At 46.2% G+C, this 25818-nt stretch overlaps 1 protein-coding gene across 1 annotated transcript; it reads right to left on the minus strand.

Annotated features, from left to right (window-relative positions):
* Window positions 1–24765, minus strand: Ugdh (UDP-glucose 6-dehydrogenase). The gene is made up of 12 exons (XM_028882237.2): window positions 24559–24765; window positions 16231–16399; window positions 11391–11492; window positions 10492–10692; window positions 10183–10380; window positions 9583–9730; window positions 7350–7444; window positions 5104–5234; window positions 3609–3742; window positions 3095–3186; window positions 2882–2992; window positions 1–829 (listed from the first exon to the last, which is right to left on the minus strand). The coding sequence occupies exons 2-12, from the start codon at window positions 16390–16392 to the stop codon at window positions 722–724; spliced, it is 1482 nt and encodes a 493-aa protein (XP_028738070.1). The 5' UTR covers window positions 16393–16399; window positions 24559–24765; the 3' UTR covers window positions 1–721.
* Window positions 24766–25818: the final 1053 nt, after the last annotated feature.

Here is a 25818-nt window from a genome sequence, read left to right on the forward strand (position 1 = left end):
TAACTTAGAATATCTTTTAATTTACACGTGAGATTTTATTGGATTTCTTGATTAAAGGAAAATATTAGAACTGTAATAGACATAATCAAAATGAAGGTAACAAACTCTTTCGGACTCAAGCTGCAAAAGTAACAATCAGTGGTGAAAACTAAGAAACAACAGACCACCGACTGATTTTCTCCTCAGGTTAAAGTCTTTCAAAACAGAAAGTACTGTTCATGTTAGGCAGGGGAGGAAATGCAGAGTGATCTTTTGGGGAAAAACAGAAAACAATTAGAACCACTAATGACATATCACATTAAAACCAAAGGCCAGAGAACTTGAACCAGCCCATACATAGTAGCACAGTGATTTCATGGCTTAAAAATCACAGTTAATGGTAAGCAAACAACACCCAGGAGAACGAGACTGCCTTTTCCAGTCTGTGGAAAGTTTGTAATGCTGGAAAGTGTTCAAATTTCTATTTTGCAAAAGTTGACAACATTGAAACCAACATGATTGTTTTCCATCCATTCAATAACAGGATAATAATATAAAAATATGTAAAAATTATTCTCCACTCATAATTCCTAGGTATGCTAACACCCATATAGCTAGTATAAATTTGATGATTAAAAAAATATTTTTGTTTCCTTAAAAACATGTAGTTCATTTACCATTTAATATCAGACAGACGCTGGCTACCTTGAAGTACCAAAATGACCACATAAAATGGGAATATCTAGACCTTGGGTTTCTTGTTGGGTGGGTCCTGAAGACTAAACTTTGGAATTTCACCAGGAGTGTATGGAATTCTCTTGGAAGACACCTTTTTGCCAATTGTTTCGATCTGAAGAGGGAAAAAAACAACAAATAAAACTATTAATCACAGTGCACATATGTAAGAGTTCTACAATATAGAGAGATAAGAAGAGAAACACTTTTTAAAGTTGTCTGAGTTGCTGAGAGATCTTTGCTCCTTTATTTTTGTGTTTCTAGAATCAAGTGTTGCCCCACTTTGCTGGCTTGATTTTGTTTGGATTTTAGAGATGGGGTGTTGCTATGTAGCTGTGGCCTCTAACTCAGAGACCCTCCTGCTTCTGCCTCCCAAGTGCTGGAGTACATGGACCAGTACACCTCAATCATCAAGTTATAGACACAAGCGCTTCACTTTTTCATGTCTATGGGTACTTTCGTCTGCATGGACATCTGTACACCAGAAGGCCTCAGTTGTGAGCCGCCATATGGGTGCTAGGAACTGAACTCAGGACTTTGAGGAGAGCAGTGAGTATCTTTCTACATATGTCTTAGAAATAACATTTTAAAAATAACACTCAGTTGGGCAACCTAGCACTTGGGAGGCAGAGGCAGCTAAATCTCTGTGAGTTTGAGGCTAGCCTGGTCTACGGAGCTATTCCAAGACAGCCAGGGCTACACACAGGAAAGCAGTCCTGCTGTTAGCTCAGGAGGGTGGGATGGAGGAATTTCCAAGGTCTGACAGGGGTTAAAGTTATCAGCTGACTCTTGCTAAACCCAGTGAGTGTCTCACAAAAGACAGAAATGAGTGAGTGAGAGGCTAAAGAAAGCAGATGCAGTGTTGTAATGAGCAGATAAGGCCTTCCTGCCGCCTGCACGCCGGCGCTGAGGTAATGCACAGGCCCTCTGTGTGCCACCGTGCAGACGGCCTCCTCCGGCAACTCTTTTTTAATATCCCCTAACTTCCTCTGCCGGGAGCCTCTATGCCACGCTCACACTGCTTCAGAAGGTAGAAAGTGACAACCTGCTAGTACTTTACAGAACTCGGGGTAGAGCTGAGAACACACATGCAGAACTCAGGGCAGAGCTGAGAACACACATGCAGAACTCAGGGCAGAGCTGAGAACACAGACGCACTGCTCTGGGCAGGTTCTGTCAGTTTCCCAAGCTCCACAATCAGTGAAGTTGACTGAAAAGAGGGCCAGTGCAGGAACTCCATATTCTCCCTTCAGACCTCTCCACACAGGGTCACACTGAGTGTCTGGAAGGTACAGGATGAACATCAGTCGATGATCCGAGGTACCTGGTGAGACGGGTGCTAACTATGCTCCCACGAGGATGACCGTGTGGCTGCCACAATGAAGCATTTCCTCAGTGGTCACCCGCAATCTAAGCCCACCCATCACCCAGGGCTTCACTGGGGTATGAAGCTCAGCTATAAAAAACCATGAGGAATGCACCATGCAACCAGTGTCGTCTTGCGTGACGGGTGGTATGAGGTGAGCTAGGGTCATGCTGTACGACAGGCACCTCATGCCCTCTCAGCGGCCAAGTAAAGGAGACCAACTTTACGTCACAACAGGGAAGAAGCGGAATGGTCTCCAAAAAATCAGGACTTCCCAAAAGACCTCTTGCCTGGTTATCTTACTGCTAAGTTAGAAAATATGCCAATTCTGCCAGGCAGCAGTGGCGCCCGCCTTTAATCCCAGCCCTCGGGAGGCAGAGCCAGGCGGATCTCTGTGAGTTCAAGGCCAGCCTGGGCTACAGAGTAAGATCCAGGACAGGCACCAAAACTACACAGAGAAACCCTCTGTCGACAAAAAAACAAAACAAAACAACAAAGAACAAAAAGAAAATATGACGATTCTAAAACCCATACAGTAGGTTTGTAACAGACCAGGCCATTGAGACGGCGCAGAGGGTAAAGGCACTTGCTGCCTAAGCCAAAGCTCCCTGGGACAGATATACAGAAGGGGGTCGAGAACTGACTCTAGAGTTGTCCTCAGACCTCCAACATGTCCCCACCCCAAACCATGCACACACACACACACACACACACACACACACACACACACACACACACACAGAGTAATAAAGTAATAATGACAAGATCAAATGAACGAAAAGCCAGTCCAGTCCTGATTACCTGGAAGCCAATGGTCTGCAGTTCACTGTGGAGCCCATCCAGGACACGTCGCCCATCAAAGATAAAGGCTGGTTTCAGCATTTTCTTGTGAATCCGTTCATAATCCAGTTCCTGTGAAGACACACCAAATGAAGAACTAGAACACACGTGTGGACACATACTCGACCCACGCTGATACTGGAATGCCTCTAGAATTTTCCTTAGAGACTTCACCTTAAACATGTCCCATTCGGTGCAAATAACCAGGGCATGGGCACCATCACACGCTTCATACGGGTCCTTGGAAATGGTCACCAGTCTGGACACTATAAAATAGCAACGATGACCAAAAGAGAAATGTGAAACAAGGCGTCTGAAGTTAAGTATTTAACACTAGTCCTGAGAAGGCGTGTCTGACAGATGGGAACAACAGATGACTGAGTGGGAATGAAGGGGAGCCAGGAGCACCCCCAACTTCCTCCACAAGGATTTCCTGGGACTCTCTAGGGCTCTGTAGAGGACACTGAGCTAGATCCCTGGCCCCTGCAGAAATGACTGGGTTAGAACCCAGGTGATGACTTCAGATCGAAGATGAGGACAGACTTCCTAAGGTTTAATTTCTGACAATGAGGCTGAATACAGGGCCAGCCCCTGACAATAAGCGACAGAAAATGCAGCTACTAACATTTCAAAGGAAAAACAGTTGTGAGCGCTTGTATCCAAAGTGATTTACGGAACAGAGTCCTACCTTGGTCATCTGCTGAAACACCCGGATGAGAAAGATCCACGACTATTTGTTCCCTGGGTACTTTGGGGTCATAGATATGGAGGTGTGCACCTTCATCCATCAGATATTTGCTAATGTAGATACTGGAGGACTCTCTGAGGGAGAAACGAGTCAGTGTTGCTGTAAATGACATAGTCTTGTTTGTCTGTTCCAGACAGGGTTTCTCTGTGCGGCCCTGGCTGTCCTGAACTCCCTCTGTAGACCAGGCTGGCCTCGAATTTAGAGGTCCACCTGCCTCTGCCTCCAGAGTGCTGGGATTAAAGGTGGGCTCTGAATGACATATTCTAATATCAGGAAATTTAAGGTATGGTGGTAAGTTCTAGTCAAACCTAAGTGTCGAGGATACAGGTGCTTTCATTGGTTTGTTTTTGTTTTTCAAGACAGGTTTCTTTGTGTAACAGCCCTGGCTGTCCTGAAACTTGCTTTGTAGACCAGGCTGGCCTCAAACTCAGAGATCCGCCTGTGTGTGCCTCCCAAGTACTGAGATTAAAGGCGTGCATCACCACAACTGGCTAACACACACACACACACACACACACACACACACACACACACACACGGAGATACATAGGCCCTCCTCTGCCTAGCGTGTTACCATGTTCACAACCCTCTTTTGGCATCTTTATATAATAGAGAATAAAATACTATAGAGAAAACACACATACACATATGTACACACACGTACTTCTATTCATTTCTACCAATTGAAAGATCGGGATAAGATGAAAGGTTCCCATGCTCTCACCAAGGGTTTGAAGTGTTAATTTTGTTTATTCTTTCTTTACATTTATTTATTTGTGTGTTTATGTGTGTGCCATGGTGCCCAGGTAGAGGTCAGGGGGGCAGTTCTTTCCTTCCATCATGTTGAGTGCCATCAGGCTTAGAAGCAAGTGCCTTTACCCACTTCTGGCCCTGAAATGTTTTTAAGAGAGCCAGTAAAATAAATTAGCAGGTAAAAGTGGATCCTACCACAGAGGGAGAGAACTGCCTACTCAAAATTGTCCTCTGACCACCACACAAATGCCATGACTTGTACACGCACAAACACATACATGTTCACATGCACACATACTTACCAGTAACCCTGGCTAGCTTGGTACTTACTATATAAGCCAGGCTGGCCTCCAATTCATAGAGATCTACCTGTCCCTAACTATGGCTCCTGAGATTAATACTGTGAGTCACCAAGCATATGTAAAATTAAAAAAACAAAACAAAACTTTTTTAAAAAAATGTTTTAAAGAGCTGATACCTGGGGCTGGAGAGATGGCTCAGTGGTTAAGAGCACTGACTGTTGGGCCTGGGTTCAATTCTAGCACCCACATGGCAGCTCACAACTGTCTGAAACTCCAGCTCCAGAGGATCTGACACCATCACACAGACGTACACGCAGGCAAAACACCAATGCACATTAATAAATAAATCTTTAAAAAAAAATTTAAAAAAGAACTGATACCTGGTATCACCAGTGTCCTTTTTGAATGCAAACCCCAAGATAGCGATCTTCTTATCAGTCACTGTATTAAAGAGGCTGTCTATGATCCTGGAAGCAAACCTCCTCCTCTGGTAGTCATTCATGTCTATGACCTGAAATTATATATAGAACATACAATGTTAGCTTACAAAAGTGTAGTCTAGACCATACATCTGTTTTGTTTTGTTTTTTTCTTTTCTTTTCTTTTTTTCTTTCCAGAGCTGAGGACCAAACCCAGGGACCTAGCAAGTGCTCTACCACTGAGCTAAATCCCCAACCCCTATATCTGGTTTTATAATAAGTGCTACTGTATGAATATATGGCTTACATATTCATGGAAAAGATTACCCAACACTGTCATTTAGATTTAAATCTGAAAATGAAAAATCCACCAACACCAACTCCCAGATGTGGTGGCACACGCCTTTAATCCCAGCACTTGCAGGCAGATCTCTGAGTTCCAGGCCAGCCTGGTCTATAAAGCAAGTTCCAGCACAGCCAGGGCTGCACAGAGAACCCTGTCTTGAAAAAACAAAAATAATAATAATAAGCAAATAATAGTAATAATAAATTCCACCAATTCCCTTCCTTAGAGCCTTTCTGAAAATGTTCATTAATAATAGTAATAATAAATTCCACCAATTCCCTTCCTTAGAGCCTTTCTGAAAATGTTCATTTTCATTTGGCTTGGTCTGCGGTGAGTGCAGCTGGGGTGGATGAAGAGACAGGAACACAGCTAGGCTTGAATTCTGAAGGCCCCTGAGATGTAGTCACAAAGCCAGCCTAAATGAGGCCCTCCCTCCAAGCCAGCTTCAGCGCCCCAGAGAGAACAAGGTGGTAAGCAATCGGCTCTCCACGCACTCCTCAACTGCTGCAACTCCCCATTCACCAAAGCTCACCAACTCACCACTACCAAGGGGGAAAAGGGGGGAAAGAAGCAGAGATCCAGAAGAAAGCTTTGGTGAATGGTGAGTTAGTCGAAAATTTCTTCTCTCCTGCAGCCGGGAAGCCAGGAGAGAAGCCAGCTTTGGAGTAATTATTTTATAAGCAGCTGTAGGACTTCGGGTGGGAGAGATTCGTCCAGACTGCTGGGCAAGGCAGGACAGGAGAAATTTTCGACTACAACTCACCATTCACCAAAGCTCACCACCTCACCATGAGAAGAAAATGGCTAGGAACAGATACCACACAGAGGGAGAGTTGCTTCTGTGTCAACTGTGACACCACATGTCATGAACTGGACAAGCTTTTCAGCCAAACATCGTGAGTAAAAGCATCTAAGAGCATCTGCCGCATCTGCTGGTGCAGGGAGCACGAGGAGCGAGGAGGCCGTTTCTAAAGCTTCCGGGAACCATCTCAAGTTCTAGGCAGCTTGAAAGGAACCCAAAGTGTTGAGAAATCAGGACTTCTTCTGCATTTTGTACGTAATGAATGGCAAGATACAGCCACCTGCTAGGTTGAGTGAAATACACAGGAAGTGAGCCATCTCTACAGACTCGCTCCCGTAGCTATTGCTGAAATCTGAAGTTATGGACTCGGGGAACCATCTGGAAATGGTGCATATCCTGGCCCGTACCTTAGGCAAGTTATGTCATTTCTCAAAGTATCTTCTCTCATCTAAAAATGGGGGATCATGTTAGTGTAGAGGACTAAATGATATTCTGCATGCCAAGTGCTCCCAAAGAGTATCCAGAATAAACAAGCCTTTGATAAACCAGGAAGAGGTTCCTGGTTTAAATCTGTGAAATTGAAAGAGGGGAAGGAAAGCGTCCACGGATGCAAACCACTTGAAAATATTACAGTGTGGGCGCTTCGCACCAAGTTCCAGGCTAGCCTGGACTACACAGTGAGACCCTGTTTCTTATGATGGTGCATGCCTGTAATTCTAACATTCAGGAGGCGGCAGAGACAGTAGGTGTTCAAGGTCATTCTCGGCTGCATAACAAGTTCAAGACCAGCCTGTTTACATGAGACAGTGTCAAACACATACCCTCAAACATGAAGGATAATATTACTTCCTGACTCATTCTGAGCAAATTTAACTATAAAATGGGAAGTATTGATGTATCAAAAATGTCCATCACAGTTGACTAGGAAAAAAGACTAAGTGAAAACAGACATTCATTAAATAAACCTGAAATAAGTAAATTGAGTTCCTGGAACATTTCACCAAGGGAGCATTGTTTATTAGACTCTAACCAGAAGCCTTTGACTACAAAGATATATACCTGCTGCCAATAACGAGCTACTTCGGGCAGATTCAGGGCCTCACATAGGTAAACCAAATTCAGCACATCTTTTTGGAAGCAGCTCCCACCAAAACCTGAAGGAAGAAAAAAAACTGACAATATTTTCAGGTAAGATCCAGAAACTAAATCCTGTAGCAAAACTTATACAACATCGGTGGCTTTTATTCAGATTTTAAGTAATAAAATTCAGATAGCAGAAATTTTTGCAGTTACATGGTGAGTTCAAGTCCAGCCTGGGCTACATGAAACCCAGTATCCACATGAAAAAAATAAGAAAAGCAGATTTATAAATCACAGAACGGTTACAGATTGTTAATCAGCTCTTCAAATATTTACCAAACAGTACCCCAACACAGGTTTCATTACAGTTACATCTGACCTTTTTCCTTTTAAAAAAAGTATTTTATTTTTTTGGGTGTGCATGTGTGTATGTGCACTATCCTCAGAGGTTAGAAGAGGGGTGGGTGATTGAGAGTGGGCACCGTGTGAGTGCTGAACAGACCCAGGTCATCCACAAGGACAAACGTTCTTAACCCTGAGCCGTTTCTCCAGCCCCCCACTTGACCTTTCCTTACATTTATCTTCTACTTCTTCTGTACCAGAGGGCAAATATTTCAGGCTTTGTGGGTCATAAAGTCTCTGCCACTGCAGCTCCATAGCAGGCAAAGACAAGGGACAGGCTGTGGGTGTGGGTGACGATATTCCACACTATATTGTACTTGTGTACCACAAGCTGGGGGCTGGATTTGGGCCAAGGAGTGCTAGCTCACCCTTGAGCTCCCATAATTCAGGCTGCAGTAGGAAGGTAGGGACTTCAGTGTCAGAATCATCTGGCCTCAGCATTGTAGGATTCTGAGCAAGGTTCAAAACTTTCCTTGAATCTGAATACTGTCTAAAGACAAAAATCAAAGCACCTCCTTATTAGGTCATAAACAGCAAAAGTGCCGAGTGTAGTTTCGAACATCTGTGATTCTGGCTCAGGGGAGGTAGAGGCAGGAGGATCAGGAGTTTGAGGCCAACCTTGACTACATAGCAAGTTTAAGGCACGCCTGGGCTGTATGAAACTCTGTCTTGAAAAAAAAAAAACTTAAAGGAGATAAAGTATTGCTATAGAACATGACACATGCTAAGCTTTATGTAAATAGTAGCTATTTTTATTATAGCTAGAGAAAACATCAAAAAGGGCAGAGAAAACAGTACTGGAAAGTGACATTTAGCCTCAGAAATACTGTGTGTGTGTGTGTGCGCGCGCGCGCGCGCGCCACATGCACACATGCTAAAGCACTCTAACACTGTCCTAACCCCCTTTATGTATTTTTTATTATGAGACAGGGTTTCACTAAGTTGTGTTCTACACAGTATTTTTAACGCTAAAATACAGCGTAACTACCACAAATACTGAGAACTGACTACAGGGCTGGTATAAAGTTGGATTCACAGATTGGGCAAATATGCTGTGACCAGGCCTGGTGGCACATGCCTGTAATCTCAACCACCTCGGAGACTGATGTAGGAGCACAGAAGATTCACAGCCTGCCTGGGCTACAGAACAAGTTCAAAGGAACCTGGGCAACTTACGTAACAGCGGCTAGCCTCAAACTCCTGATCCTCCTGCCTCTGCTTCCTAAGGAGAGGGATAAGCATGCCCATTAGTCTTTACAACCTATGGGACAGTACTATGTGGAAGTTCATTCATATCTGGAGGTCAGAGGTCAACTTGAGGGATTCTGTTCTTTCCTTTTACCATGTGAGTTCAAACTCAAGCCACCAGGCTTGGGGACAGGTGCCCCTTACTCACTGAGACATCTTCCAGGCCCTTTAAGATTTGTTTTATGTGTATGAATGTTTTGTCTGCATGTATGCATGTGTACCATGTAAGTCATAAGAAAGCTTAGGATGCCCTGGAACTCAAGTTACAGATGATTGGGTCACCGTGTGGGTGCTGGGAACTGAACTCTGATCCTCCCCAACAGCAGCCAGTACTCGTAACCATCAGCCATCTCTCCAGCCCTCTAGAAACTTTTTTTTAAAAAGGATATTAAGTTACAAACAAAAACAAAAATCTTCTATAAAGCTGGAAGCTTTAGTGACCTTTTTATTTTTCCCCAGAGCTGAGGACCGAACCCAGGGCCTTGCGCTTGCCTTGCGCTCTACCACTGAGCTAAATCCCCAACCCCGTAACCTATTTTATGTAGAGAAAAACTGTATTTACCGACGCTGGCTTTGAGGAACTTATTTCCAATCCTTTGGTCCATGCCAATAGCTGTGGCCACCTCTTCCACATCGGCTCCCGTTGCTTCACACAGAGCACTTATGGAGTTAATGCTGCTGATCCTCTGGGCAAGAAAGGCATTTGCTGCCTTTAAATAAAGAGAAATGAGAGAAGACGATGAGCGAAAAGGCAATTTCATGTGCCAGTGTATATATATTCAGGTGATGCAAATTACTGAGCAGGCATAAGAGAGATTGATGGGCTCACTTTGAGGAGACAGTGAAGACTGATTAAAAAGACAAGTCAAAAAGATTAAACTGCAGTGGCAGAGGACCTGACTAACAGGTGAGGCCTCAGGTTTAATCCCCAGCACTGAAAGACATAAAGCAAGATAAATATTTTAGTGTGGTGTGTGTGAGTGCATGTGCACATGCATGTGTGTGCATGTGAGTGTGTGTGTGTGTGTGTGCGTGTGTTGATCCCTCCTCACAGTCAGGAAACTGAGGCAGGATGTGAATTTGACACTGGCCTGAGTGACACCGAATACGCTGCCTAAACACAGTAACAGATTTAAGGAAGAGCGGCAAGCTTGGCACTAACCAGTTTGGAAAGCTCTGAGGACCAAGTGTTGGTGGTGAGGATCTTTTCCTTGGGAACCCAATGCTCATACACAGCACAGAGCGCCCGGACAGCTTTCTGGCCCTCTGGGGTTTCATCCCCTCCAATCAGGACTCTGTCTGGGTTTTTTAGGTCCTTGATGGCTGTCCCCTCTGCCAAGAACTCAGGATTGGACAGTACCTAGAAGAGCGATACGAAGGAAAGTTTTAGGCTATCATGAATTGTGGGTAACTTTAAGGCATCAGTCTTGACCTAAGAAGAATCAGATTCTAGCGTTTTCTTTCTTCCTACCTGTAGATTCAAGTTGGGCTTTGTGTTGGCGTCAAATATACGGCGGATGCTTTCTGCTGCCCGTACGGGGACGGTGCTTTTCTCCGTCACGATTTTGTAGCCATTGGAGTTCTGCACAATGCGTCGAGCACATGCTTCAATGTACTTCAGGTCTGCTGCCCGGCCTTTCCCCATGCCGTAGGTTTTTGTTGGTGTGTTCACCTAGTGAAAGCATTTGGGATGCAGAACACAGGGCCCGTGAAGACTGGTCAGTGTTTTCAAGACATGCCCAGACAATCAGTTCACCAACAGTGGGCATGCTCTTAACTCTCACAGAACAACTCTACACACTTTACAGATACAAGCACGGAAAAGAAACAACTGGAAACATCCAGAGAACTCTTTTGAGGAGAAGCTGCCTTACATGTGCGATACAAGGGCAGGCCGGCAGGTTCCCAGCGAAGGCCAGGAGACAAAAATGGATGAACTCAGAGGTCCTTACTACAGCAATGCCTTTGTCGATCATGGACAATATATTACCATGGTCTTTTTTAAAAATAATTTTATTTTACGTGTATGTTGACTATGTGTATCTACATGAACCGTGTGCCTGCCCAGTGCCCATGGAGGTCAGAAGAGGGTGGAGGGTGTTGGATCCTGAATGTGGAGTTACAAACATTTGTAGGCTGCCACGTGGGTGCTGGGAATTGAACTCAGGTCCTTTGGAAGGGCAGCCAAGCCATCTCTGCAGCCCCTAGTAGAGTATTTAAAAAGAAATTTTAGGGCTGGAGAGATGACTCAGCAGCTAAGAGCACTTGTGTGGTTTAATAACCAAATAAAACAAAGACGCTTTCACAGACAGGAATATTAAAATATATATATATATATATATATCTCACACGGCAAAGCAAACTACTTACAGAAATAAATACTAGATCAGCTTCTCTGATGGCCTCATCAATATTGGTAGAAAAAAATAGATTTTTCCCTCGACAGGACTCGACCACTTCTTTTAATCCAGGCTAGAGGAGGACAAAAGGAAAAGGCGTTGAACACACAGTGTGACCCAGTGCTGAGACGCCCAGCAGCAGAATCGGCTTGGTGAAGGGGAAGGCTGTGGCCTGGGTTTCCGAGCAGTATCTTTTTACAACAGCGGAGGATTGCTGGGCATGGCTGGGCACTCCTGGGGCCTGTCACCTGGCAGGCCGAGGTAGGGGAACCGAGACTGAGGCGAGGCTGAGCTACACAGTGAATCTGGGGCCAGACCAGGCTACACTGGGAGGTCCCGTGAAAACCAGGGAAGGGGGCGAATCATACACAAAACGCAGCATGTAAGGATGTCACAGATGAGGCAAAGGTGAACTTGTGCAATCAAAGTTCAGCGCTCTAAAATGCTCTGTCATTGTTTGCCATGTACCCAGGTCACACGTTAACCATTAACTCAGCTCCTCGTATCAACTCAATTACCACATCCTCAAGGCCCTGTGATTTCAAGCAAACTTTCTGCACTGTCATTCTGAATGCAGTGTTATACCCGCCCCCCCCCCAGGATTCACACCATAGAGCTGGTTGCGAAAGCCATTCTGTACTTCATACAAAGAGACAATAGTATGTGTTTTTCCAAATTCTACTATAAGAAACACTGAAAACCTACTTTTCCCCATGCAATTTTACTGGTGATATATGTATGTTAAAAAAAATTTTAAAGGTCAGGTGACGGTGGGCATGCCTTTGATCCCAGCACTTGGGAGGCAGAGCCAGGTGGATCTCTGTGAGTTCAAGGCCAGCCTGATCTACAGAGTGAGATCCAGGACAGGCACCAAATCTACACAGAGAAACCTTGTCTCGGAAAGCCAAAAAAAAAAATAAAATAAAATAAAAAAATAAAATTAAAGGAATACGGCCACTTAAAAAGTCTAAGTTTAACTTTCACATTTTTTGGGTGTGGCTGTGGGTGTGCATGGTGTACGTGTGGAGGTCAGAAGACAACCTTTGGGAGTCAGTCCTCTCCTACTGGGTTGGTCTGGAGTCACACTCAGGTCATCAGGTTTGGTGGCACGCACCTTTACCCAGAGTCATCCTGTCAGTCCAAAAGTCTTCTTGGAAAGAGGAAAAAACTAAGTCTAAATCTGATCAAATGGGTTTTCTAGAGCTAACTGCCAATTTACAGAAAAGAAAGGATAGAGAAAAAAATGTCAGAAATACTCAAGGGAGCTCAGGAGTCAGCCAGGAGAATCCACTCTGAAAATGTCCACAACAGACCAGCTTCTCTGACTGAAGAGCAGGGGAGAAAACAACCAGTAACACAGCAAGGGAGGGTGACCAGTGAGCAGGAAAATACAAGGCTGTGGACTTAACAAAAAACACGGCTGCCAGGCGGCGGCGGCGGTGGTGGTGGCGGCGGCGGCGGCAGCGGACACCTTTGATCCCAGCACTCGGAGACAGAGCCAGGCGGATCTCTGAGTTCGAGGCCAGCCTGGGCTACAGAGTGAGATCCAGGATGGCCAGGGCTACACAGAGAAACCCTGTCTTGAAAAACAAAAAACAAAAACCAAACAGACAAAAAAGGCACAGCGGGGTGTGTGTAGTGTGCACACTTGTGCCCTAGCACTTGGAGGCTGATGGGGGAGGACTTCAAGTTTGAGACCAACCAGCCTGATCTGTCTCCAAAGAAATAAAATAAGATACTTATGTGGTATCATTCTACTGCAAAATGGGAATCTTACTTGGTCCTTGGTTTAAACTAACTAGTGGATAGATGAACATGCATAAGCTTTTTCTTTTGTTTTGGGTTTTTGGGTGTTTTGGTGGTGGTGACTGATCTCAAAGCCTAGAACATGCTAAGTGTCCATTCTCTCAGTAGGCTACACTCCCAGTCCCAAGAGCGCTTCATACTTCTTTTTTTGTTTTTTTTTTTTGTTTTTGTTTTTTTTTTGGCTTTTTGGCTTTTTGGTTTTCCGAGACAAGGTTTCTCTACATAACAGTCCTGGTTGTCCTGGAACTCGATCTATAGCCCAGGCTGGCCTGGAACTCACAGAGATCCGCCTGCCTCTGCCTCCCGAGTGCTGGGATTAGAGGTGTGTGTCACCACCACCCGAACATAGTAAAATTTTTTGTTTTTAGTAATGAATGGTGATGTGTTCATGCCTAAAAAGAAGAATCATTCTTTAGACGCACATAATGCAACTATAAGATGAAATCATAAATAATCAGGATGGTGGGAGATGGGAGGAAATTGGCCATGTTGATAACTGCTCAGACAGTGATGAGGCCACAGGGATTCATTTACTATTACCTCTGCATTTGTTTGTTTATGTATTTTTGAAGAATTTGTAGAGGGGGCTGGAGAGATGGCTCAGCAGTTTAGAGCACAGGTTGCTCTTGCAGAGGACCCGGGTTTATTTCCCAGAACCCACATGACGCTCACAATCATCCAGAATGCCAGTTCCAGGGGATCCAACCCCTCTTCTGACCTCCAAGAGCATGCATATGGTGCACACACAAACATACACACAAAAGATTCATACATGTAAAGTCCTATTCTTTATTAATTTTAACTTATTGTTTACATTCATTCGTGTGTGTGTGTGTGTGTGTGTGTGTGTGTGTGTGTGTGTGTGTGTGTGCTTGCCATGGTGTGCATATGGAGGTCAGAGAACAACTTTTGGGAATAGTTCTTTCCTTCCGCTATGGGGTTCCCAGGATCAAACTCAGGCCATCAGGTTTGATAAAATGCCTTTCTCAGCTGAGCCGTTATCCCCCAGGCCACATAAGCCACTGGGGGAGGTACAACTGTAACCCCATATCCCCGTTATTTATTAAAATGTAAACAGGAACAACCACTGCACTAGATTTCTTGGCTCTTTTGACTGGGTTCTAGAAGATGAGAGGCAGGTTATGGAGGTGGGACTTTGCAGAGCCCAGGTTAAGCGGTCTTCTGTTAAATGAAGTAAATCTGGTTTAGGAAGACAGATAACACAGGTTCTCAATGATGTGGAAGCCAGAGGAGCCGATCACACAGAAGGAGAGCAAACTGTGATTCCCAGAGGCAGGGAGGAGGATGTGATAATATGGGTAATGGGACAGGAAGAATAACTTCCAACATTCCAGAGACAGCAGGCTGACTGGCTGATAACTGTTAATCAGATCGTTTCAAAATAGTGTGCAGAAAATGCTCTTTCAGCCGGGCGGTGGTGGCGCACGCCTTTAATCCCAGCACTCGGGAGGCAGAGGCAGACGGATCTCTGTGAGTTCGAGGCCAGCCTGGTCTACCAAGTGAGATCCAGGAAAGGTGCAAAGCTACACAGAGAAACCCTGTCTCGAAAAACCAAAAGAAGAAAGAAAATGCTCTTTCTTTTTAAAAAAGTTTATATTCACATTGGTATAGTGGTGAGCTGCCGTGTGGGTGCTGGTTACTAAACCTGAGGCTTTTGGAAGAGCAGTCAGTGCTCTTAACTGCTGAGCCATCTCTCCAGCTTGGAAAATTCTCTTAATACAAATAAATGGTAAATGTTCTGAGGGGATAGATAGGATTAGTTAGTCTGATATGATCATTAAGCACTGTACATGAAATATCACACTGTACCCCATAAGTAATACAAATAATCATTAGTCCTATATATAAAATGAAATATCTATCTATCTATTTATAGGCAGAGTCTCATGCAGCTCCAGCTGGCCTAAAACTCACGGATCTGCCACCCTGTCTCCCAAGCACTACGATTAAGGCATGCATCACCACACCCCGACTCTACTTATGTTTGTGTTTTGGGAGTGTTTTTTTGAGACAGAGTCTCTTTATGTAGCCCTGACTGTCCTGGGACTTGATCTGTAGATCAGGCTGGCCTCGAACTCATAGAGATCAGGCTGCCTGTCTCCTCAGTGTCAGAGTTAAAGGAATGCTTCCACCACACCCAGTAGTCCACTGTCTTTTGAGACAGGGTCTCGTGTATCCCAAACTGGCCCCAAACTCCCTCTTGTGGGATTTCTGTTCCTTCTGGCTCCCTCTCTTGAGTGTGGCACCATGCCCCTTCTGGGAAAACACAGGACCCTGCACTGAGCAAGGACTCCACCAACTGAGCAACACCCCGCTCTGGCACACTTCTTCGCTGTCCCAGCACACCTGCCATGACTGCCATTTTATTGTCCTAATTCCTTCTTTTTCTCTTTTTGCAGTACTGGAGAGGAAATTCAGGACCTGACACACGTTGACCATGTGCTACACTCCCAGCTCAAAGGCCCATAACATTTTCTTATCTGGACTTTTGTTGTGGACTTTTGGCTCTTTGCTCACTCTATAGCCCAGACTGGCCTGGAACTCACTATGTAGCTCAGTAATCCTCCTGCCTCATTCTCTAAAGTACTGTGATTACAGGCATGCACTACCACACTTAGTTTGTTTTTCTTTTCTTTTTTTTTTTCTTTTCTTATTATCTGGAACCCAGGACCTATGTCAGCTAGTCAAGCTAGGATGAGCTACATTCAAGCGCTATCCAGAACCTTTGCCTTGTTTTGAGGCAGGGTCTCTCTGTGTTGTCCTGCTTGGCCTTAAACTGGCTATGTAGACCAGGCTGACCATGAACTTACTTCAGTCCTCCTGAGAGCTGGGAATCATGGGTGTTACCAACATGCCCAGCCAGACTTTTTTCATTGAACTGGTTACAGCCACAGCTATCACCCTACTAGTATATATAAAATAGCTAACCAACACAGTCAGAGAACCACCAGCATAGAGACAAAGCTGTTCAATATATAATTTACCTCATAAATAGGAAGGGTTGGAGAATTCCATGCATTGATTCTTGATTCGTTGACATCGACCACCGTCACCTTGATTTCAGGGCACATGTGAGCAATGACACTACACGTGGGTCCGCCCACGTAGCCCGCACCGATGCAGCAGATCTTCTTAATTTCAACCATGACTGAACTAGAGGGAAACCATCAAGAATGCTTCAGTATGGGACACAGCCACTATGGACAAATCACTGGCATATTCATCACAAAATGTCAGATATCAAGAACGATTTCCTGCGTTTACTCGTAGGAATTACGAGAATTGTGAGTGAAAAATGACATTCCAATTGGATGACGTGGCCACTCCTCCACTGTGCTAGCATGAAAAAGAGGGAACATTAATAACAACTGATATTACTGCACATACCAGAAAACGATAACGTCCTCATAGTTAAAGTCAAGAAGCAAAAATAAAGCCTGTCCTCTAAACCAGGGCAGTTCTGGTTGCACAGAGAAAGCCCCAGAGTAAATGTATACATCTGTGCAATTCTTCCGCATATGTGGGTGTGCAAAAGTGAGTTTTCCAACAGGTTTAGATGGTCGCAGTTGGTAAGATCAGTTCCATGATTCAGACCTGGCCTCTAAGATTTATGCTCCTGCTTGGCTTACACATCCCTCCGAAGTGTGGGGGTAACTTCATTCCCAACTCAAAGGAGCTGGTAGGTGGGGCAGGAGAGGAGGCGTTGAGGACGTGAGAGCTCTACCCTCAGTGGATTAATGCCTATTATAAAAGGACTTAAAGCTACAGGTTTGATCTCATATCTCCTGTTCTTCCGCCAGAGAATGACACAGCACAACAGCCAACCTCCAGTACCCTGAGCCAAGAAATCCCTGCTCATTACAGATGATCCATCTCAGGTGCTGTTCTAGAGCGGAAAATAGAACAAATCGCCCCTCGAATACTTAACTTGGCACCCGCAGATTATTTTTAAGTACTGGGCAATAATCTTGAAACTCTGTTTCAACTGTAATTAGAAACTGTGAAAATACTAAAGGAAAGCAATTTTCAAATGTGTGTGTGTGCGTGCCTATTTGTGTGCTGGTGTGCAACACCTATGTGTGGACATGTAGAAACCTGAGGCCCACATCATGTTCCTCTATTGCTCTTCACCTATCCCTCTGAGGCAGAATCACACTGAACCTAGCTAGGCTGGCTAACCAGCAATCCCTAGCCACACACACCATCTCCGTGCCTCAGCACATAACAGGTATTTACGGCCACAATAGCTTAGTGGGTACTGGGGACCCGAACTCAGGTCCTCAGGCTCATATCGGAAGCCTGCTCTGCTCTCCCTGTAGCCCGGACAAGTCATTTCTGGGGTTATCAGTACTGTTGCACTGATCTTAGTTATGTTTTCAGTAGTCACTGGGTGAAGTGATTGACACTAAAAATTTACAAGAACTGGCTTACATATATATGACTGCCTGGTTATTCACTATAATTACTGTCTAAATGACCAGTCACTTCAGTTCCTGCCAAGGTCTCGGACATCACAAATCCAAGCCATTCATGAAACCCAAAGAGAAGGAAAATGGTGGCCAGAGAGCTTAACAGTTTGTCGTGGACTCCTGCATGGATCAGAGAAGGTGCTCTGGGTTCGACAGTGCTTGGCAAGAATGTACCTGTGGTTCAGGGGAAGACTGTTTGCCACCAGCACGCATGAGGTGAGCTACTGAGTTTGATTCTTAGTATTGCAAAACACACAGACACACAAACCCCCCCAGTTTCAGCTCCCCAAACAGGCAGCCTTGGAACTGTATAACTCTACTAAGAAAGCATTCTTAACGGTATACATAGAAGTAAATTTGGGGGGGGGGGGGGACCAGTTCTCTCCTTCCACCACGTGGATCTCAGGGATTGAACTCGGGTCCCCGGGCTTGGTGGCAAGAGCCTTTGCCAGCTGCGTCATCCTGTCAGTGCCAGAGTCAAATATTACAAGAAAATCTAGCCCAAGAAGCCTCGCTTCTACCCATCCCTACTGAGTCGGCTTCTGCAGGCAGCTCCTTCTTCTCCCGTGAATACTCCCAGTGTTACTTTGTCCAACCATACGTTCATTTGTGTGTGTGTATGCATCATGGTCTTTTTGAGACAGGGTTTCTCTGTTATGCAGCTCTGGCTGGCCTGGAATGCGCTGTGTAGACCAGGCTGGCCTCAGATTCAGAGATCTGCCTCCCAAGTGCTGAGATTAAAGGTGTGCACCATCATGCCTGGCATAATATTTCTGAACTGAAGAAATGCCATATATCGACAGTCTCTTGGAGTGGGTAGCTGTCCTGGCTATGACCTTGAAGCACCACCCCTAGTGAGGTAGCAGGTAACTGTCACACCTGCCTCGACCTTGAAATACGTGCCCCTGGGGTGTGGCCGCTCAGGACTCTTAAGACCTGGGGTGCACATACGCTGTGTTCTCTTCACTCCCTCGTAGTTTTGGATGCTGGAGACAGACCAGGTGAAAGAACAGCGTGGGACTGTGCCTCAGCCTTCCAGGACCCTGCAATAATTCCTATCTTCTGGACAGTGAGTTTTCCTTCTCTAATAAATTCCTTTGCCCTTTAAGCAGACTCTGTGGATTGCTAGCAATATCTGGACCCATTAGTCTCTACACTTGGCTTTTTTTTTCTTTTAAACTTACTGTATTCTAAAGTTAGATCCAATCTTCCTCTACCTCACCTTTTTAACTATTATGCTGCATTCTTCTATATGGATTCCCTTACCAGGAAATATTAAACCTGGTTCCTTAAGAGCCTAAGTAAGTGAGTTAAGTCCTCTATTAGCACCTGTGAAGCTACAGAAACAAAACACCCTTAGTAAACTTTTAGGATTGCAAGCCTTGCCTTGGTGAGAACACCAAGACTACCCACGCTGACTTCCGGCAGTCACCCATCTTTCCTTACCTCGCCCATCTTGCTCCCCACCCTAAGTGGACGGAAGCGCTGATGTTGGGAACACTAAGTGACTAAGGCAGGGGAGTCTTCTGAAAATCTACCTGTGGGAAGAGGTGCTTCCAACCGTCACTGCAGCTCTCCACCTCACACAAGGGAAACGTTGGCAATGGTTCCAGAAAATTTACTTCACCTTGTTCCGGGGCCTAGTCCTTTCCCCATCACAAAAAAGTAATGCCTCTAACAGGAAGAAATGGGGGAGAACCAGGCGGTGGATAGATACAGGACCTGACACTGAAGTGTTTAGCAGCTTATTTGGAGACTAGTTTAACCAAAGACATGTATTAAACACCCTCTATGTAACAGCTACCATTGTTCAGTGTGCTTTGGATACAACAGGAAGCGGGACAACTCAGTCCCTGAGTGTATTGTATGTAACTCAGTAACCCGAGCTACAATATAGTAAGAGCACAGAAACAGAACCATGCCTTTGTTAGTGCCCTAGAGAGGATCGTACAAGTAGGAGAGAGAGCAAGGAACTGTCTGTAGGGTAAGGGACAGAGGAAGGCCTCTAAAAAGTATGATGACTCACGACGTCTTCAAGAAGGAAAAGAAAGGAATCACACCCAAGAAAAACAGCTTCACGATAAAAAAAAGAAAAGATACTCAACTAGAAGGCAGCATGAGTGTCCAAGTCCAAGGAAGAATGAGGATGAAGAGGGACCCATGAGGTGGCCCAGAGTTCAGGCTTGCCACACAAGCCTGGCGGCCTGAGTTCAGTCCCTGGAACCCACATAAAGGTGGAAGGAGAAAACTGGCTCCTGAATGTTGCCCTCTGACCTACACACACACACACACACAATACACACACACACACACACACACACACACACACACACACACACACTAAAAATAAATAAAAATTAGGTGGGAAAAGAAAAAAAAGAGGAAGAGCCAGAGAAGGGCTATCTCAGTGTAGACACAGAAGTTGAGTCTGGCCTAAAGAGTGGGTAGGATTTGGGGACGGGGTGGAGGAGAAAACCAGAAAGAACATTCTAGATAAAAGAATAAACAGAGAAGTGAGGACGTACACTCAGTGGAGTAAAGCACTGAGTACTAAGGAGTTGTGAGAGGCAGTAACTGTCACCTGTGACTACATACAAGTGGCTCTTGATGTCTCTCTCAGGAGAGCAAGGCGGCACTCTGAAGGACAGTCTAGTAACAATCGACATAGCTGAGTGGAGCCATCCTAATTAGAGGCTCTGTGTTAGGGGAGGGGGGACTTCACGAGCAGGGTGGTTCAGTTTAAGACCGGAGACTGAAAGAGTAAGGAACAATACAACGCGATACTTGGTATTTACTTCCACACAAAAGAACAGTGACATGAAATCTAGAGATGAGAAATTTTCTGGTTCCAGGGACGTGGGGACAGGAATAGAATTTTCCAGGCTTGGACAGAATATTTCCTCAAAATTCTCTGTTCTGATGCTTTATGAATTTGGATTCCCAGAAACTACACTATCAGAAACAGATAGCCCTAGCAGGGCAGTGCTGACGCACGCTTTTAATCCCAGCACTCCAGAGGCAGAGGCATGTGGAGCTCTGAGTTCAAGACCAGCCTGGTCTACAGAGTGAGTTCCAGGATAGCCAGGGCTACACAGAGAAACCCTGTCTCGAAAAAATAAGAAAGGAAGGAAGGAGGGAGGGAGGGGAAGGAAGGGAGGGATGGCCTAAATTCCAGGTACAAGTACATCCTCCATTCCCAGAGAGTCTACACCTACAGAATCAGGCAACTGTGGTGTGTGTGTGTGTGTGTGTGTGATGGCACACATATTTAATCCTATCACTAGGGAAGCAGAAGCAAGCTTGAAATCTATCCTGGTCTACATTGCAAGTTCCAGGCCAGTCACAACCACATAGGGAGAACTTGCTTTAAAAATAAAAAAATAAAGTTGGATCTCTACTGAATATGTATACTTTTTCTTTTCTCCTAAACAATAAGGTATAACTATTTATATTATATTAACTTTTTTTGTGTCTTTTTGCAGGGGAGACAAGGTTTCTCTGTGTAGCCCTGGCTATCCTGGAACTCACTCTGTAGACCAGGCTGGTCTTGAACTCACAGAGATCCATCTGCCCCTGCCTCTGGAGTGCTAAGATTAAAGGTGTGCGCCACCACAGCCCAGCTGGTTATTACTTCCATTGTTTTCAGACAAGGTCTCCCTAGGCATCCTAGGTTAGCCTGGAACTTGCCATGAAGGCTGGGATAGTCTTATGTTCATGATCCTCCTGCCTCCACCTCTACAATGCTAGGATTATAGGTATGTGCCATGCTGCTCAGTTCTATTAGGTATCATATGTAATCTAGAGATGACTTAAAGTACACAGGAGGACATGCGTAGGCTCTAGACAGATAAATACTGCACCATTTTGTTTGTTTGATTGATTCCCAGATCTGGGCATTTGCGGTAGTCCTGGAGCCAATCTCCCAGAGCTACCAAGGGGCCACTGTCTACTAGGCCCTGCATTAAAACCCTCTACTGTGATAGCAAAGTTCCACTGTAGTGTATCTGCTCAGTCTCTTTATAAGCCACATTATCATAAAGCAACATCTAAAGCCTAGTTAACTCTGGGTCAATAGGTTTATCTACAAGGTTCACCGGGACTACCACACGTAAGACATCCACCCAAGGGCTGGAGAGATGGCTCAGTGGTTACTTACTGTTCCAAAGGACCCAGGTTCAATCCCTAGCACCACATAAAGGTTCACAACCATCCATAACTCCAGTTTCAGGGGATCTGATGCTTTCTTCTGACCACAGGTACTAGGCATGTAGATGGTATAGACCAATGGTCCTCAGCCTGTGTGGGTCATGTCCCCTTTGGCAAACCTAGCTCCAAAAAATATTTCCATTACAATTCATAATTGTAGCAAAATTACAGTTATGAAGTAGCAATGAAAACAACTTTAAGGTTGTTTTCATTGTGAGTGCTGGGGACTGAACCCCTGTCTTCGGCAAGAGGAACAAGCGGTTTTTAACCACCGAGGCCTCTCTCCAGCACCAAGGCTGCTGTACCTCCAACACCTGGTATGAAAATCCCTTGGTGTGTATTGAATAACTGTCTCCCTGGGACTCTAGGATTACGACTTCATATTTCGTAGGTTTAGTTAAGATGGCTGATATTTTGCAGTGAACAGACTGCTACCTTATTTAGCCACCTAAAGGATGACATCAGATTTCCCCCAGTCACCTCTAACGTTACTTGTTTGTTTTTTATAGCGCGGGGGATTAAATCCAGGGTCTCAAGCATCTCAGGTAAGCACCCACCCCTGCGTTACAGCCCCTAGTCCTCAAGTTACCCCTTACCCGCCTTTATTTCAGGACTGGAATTCAGGTTTCTTTCCAAACAGCAGTCACTGACGGCAGTACTGTACTGTAGAACGGGATAAGCTTTGTTTTGTTTTGTGTTTTCTCTCCTCCTCTTCCTCCTTCTTCTCTCCTCTCCACACACACCCACTTCTCTCTCAGTAAGGTTTCACTCTGCAGCCCAGGCTGGCCTGGAACTGGTGGTGACCCTTTTGCCCCAGCCTCCTGGGAACTGTGATTAGAGGCGGGAGCCACTACACACAGCTACTTGGTGAGGTGGTCTTCATCTTGGGTATCCTTGTCGGGCTAGTTTTCAAGTGAAGGGCAGCTTATACATGACAATGGGTGGAGAATACTAAGGTTGGGTGTACAACCAACGCAAATCAAATGAAGTCACTTGGAAGTTTCAATAAAATCCTCAATAAACTTTAATGCGGAGCTTGATACAATGTTGTCTATAGTTTCTATGACACCGATGCTTTCTGATTCTGTTCTCATTTTTCATAATTTCAGTGTTTTGTTTTGTGTGTATGAAGTGTGCAGCATGCACATGTGTGAAGTCAGGGGGCACTTCTGGGGTCTAGGTTCTCCTTTCTCTGTGGGTCTGGGGATCCAGCTCAAGGTTGTCCGGCAAGTGCGTTCAACAGCAGGCTCACCTCACCATGTTCCATTGCTACTTGTCTTCCCCCTCTGGCCCTCACAGTGCTGACAGGAAAAGTAGGCCTGTCTGCTTACCGAGCAGGTCACTCTGAAATGAGTTCTCACCTCTGGGTTCTGGGAATCACAATTCACCACGCCAACCTGAAACTACTGTTCATGTAAAAATCTCATCAATTCAGGTAAACATTTCAACCTACGAGATGTCACTAACAGTCAGCAAACGTCCTATGCTGCAATCTGAACAGAGTATAATCTATCTGCCGCCCTTCTTCACAGCTACTGCGAACTAAACAGCAGCTATGATAGACAGCTGGATACACCAACCTCACTCATCTCAGTCATTTCTGGACATACGCTTAAAACACGCCTGATCCAAGGGGAAAAAAACTATTATAAAAGACTTAATTTTACTGTGGAAATCCGGGGAAAGATGGAGCATGCCTAGTGGTTAGAGATTTTATGACAGAGAAAGCAGTACAGAGATGAAAGGGGGGTGGGGAATAAGCTCTTTTCCAAACCAGGGTTGCGTAGCATTCAGCTAAGACTGAGTACGCAAAAGCACGCCTGAGCAGAAACACTCGGCTCTTTCAAGTCCTGAGCCCCTCAGAAGAAACAGACCAGACTACTGTTCTCCATTCCTTAGGGGATTTGAAAAAACTCAAAGACTACTGGCCTTTGAGGTGAGTGGACGAACAGTCAGTCCTCTGTGTATCCCATGTATGAGCTCTCTCCCAGCGAGCCCCTCCTTTCTCTATACCAGATTTCCCAACCCTACTCAATTCTCTTACACGTACGACGTCAAGATGTTCAAGATCTCACGAAAAACATGATCTCTGAAGCCCCCAAGAAAGGCCTTCCCTGGCATCAAGTAGAACATCCAAACATATGCCTCGGTCAACAATGGACTGCAGAAGCCCCCTAAGGTACTAGGAAATTTGCCTAAGGGTTTCGTCTTCAGTGGGATTTGCTTTCTCCTCTTAGGGGCGACCAGAGGAGAGCAGAGGACCCCCAGGTGAGCAGAGTCTAATCCCCAACAAAGCCTAGGGCTGTGAGCCGCCCATGAGGCCCCAAGGAGAGGATCCCTTCCTTCGGGGGAGGTGGGGGGCGTTTGGCTTTCCGAAGCGGCGGGAAAATCTCCTTGGCTTCAAATCGGAAAGTGGGGGGGGGGGGATGGGAACGGGCGTCAAGATGCACGAGTTGCAAATCCAAAGCCCTGCTCCTCCGACCTCCTGCAAGCGCAGGACCTGATTCCCGCCAGGCCCGAGAAGGAGGGGGGACCAGGATGGTGCGGTGGGCAGCCCCGCCGCGAGCCGGGAGCGACCCGGACCGCGCGCACACCCCGGCCGCGGGAAGGGGGACATCCCGCGGGGAACCCGCTTACCCAAGGCCGGCTGCTGCTCGGATCCCGCTCTCTCGGACAGCACCTTACTCCCAAGCCGCAGGCTCCACACAGCGCTGCCCGGATCCGGGGCCCGCGGCCGTATTTAAATGCTTCTGCCGGGGAAGGCGGAGGCTTCATTCCCCCCGCAGCCCCAGGCCTCCCGGGACTCTGAACCCAGCCACCGCCCCGCACGGCCCCGGCCCCGCCTCCCTCCGCGCCAGGCCCCGGGGCAGGCCTCTACTTCCTTCAGGACCCAGGGCGGCCTAAGGGGCGGGGCCCGAACCATGTGGCCACGCCCCCTGTGGAGACGGGCGAATCGGCTCGAGCCAGCTCACCGGCCCCGCCCCCGGCCCCGCTGGGCGTGGCTGCGTGCGCCGTGGGTCCCTCCTATGCTCTTGGCCCGGGGCGTCGTGGTCCTTGTTCCTTCTCTGCCCCTTGGTCCTTGGGCTCTGGGATGGGGAAGGTTCGCGCGTGCCCAGTGAGCCACCCGTGGACGTGGAGCACAGGGCGCGTTGCGGGCCGAGCCCACAGGAAGATCCTCTGGTTTTCCGGCCTGAGCCTCATCCTGGAGCCTGGGCCTCGGTTCTCATCCCTCTCTGATCTCTGCGGGCCTCCCACACCCTTCAGGCCCCTGGGTCCGCCGCGCCCTCCAGACAGCTGCCCAGAGTTTAGTCACGTCCCACCCCGATGGCGCGGGGTCTGGGAAGGGAACGCCTTCAGGATGCTGAGTTCCATCATGACTGGACCAGTGTCTCCCGCTGCGGCCCTGGCCAGAGAACCCTGGCGCCCACGCCCAAGGGCGTATTTTCCAGGAAAACTTTCCAACCAAATTCTAGAAGGGAGAGTGTTTGCATGATGCATAGTAAGGCGTATGCAAAGTAGAAATGTGTGTAGGTGTGCATTTGCGTGTGTGTGTGTGTATGTGGCACTAGAGATTGAACTCAGCCTTGTGTCTGGTAGATAAGCACCCTACCAATGCACTGTGTCCCCAGTCCTTACAAATGCATAAAACGAGTAAAATTGACGCTTGGAGAGAGGGCTCAGGGGTTCAGTCCCCAGGACCTACATCAGTGACTCAAAGCTGCCTGGAACTCTAGCACCAGGAGACCACGCTCTGGCCTCCGTGAGTCCCAGCACACATGTGGCATCATATAGACACTTGTACACATTTAAAAAAAAAAAAAAAAGTAAAATTATCTAGCCTGCCCCCGCAAGTCTTTTGAGACAAAATTTGGCTGTGTAGGGGTGGCTGATTGGAAC

This window comes from Peromyscus leucopus, chromosome 10 (assembly GCF_004664715.2).
Source record: "Peromyscus leucopus breed LL Stock chromosome 10, UCI_PerLeu_2.1, whole genome shotgun sequence".
Lineage (NCBI taxonomy): Eukaryota > Metazoa > Chordata > Mammalia > Rodentia > Cricetidae > Peromyscus > Peromyscus leucopus.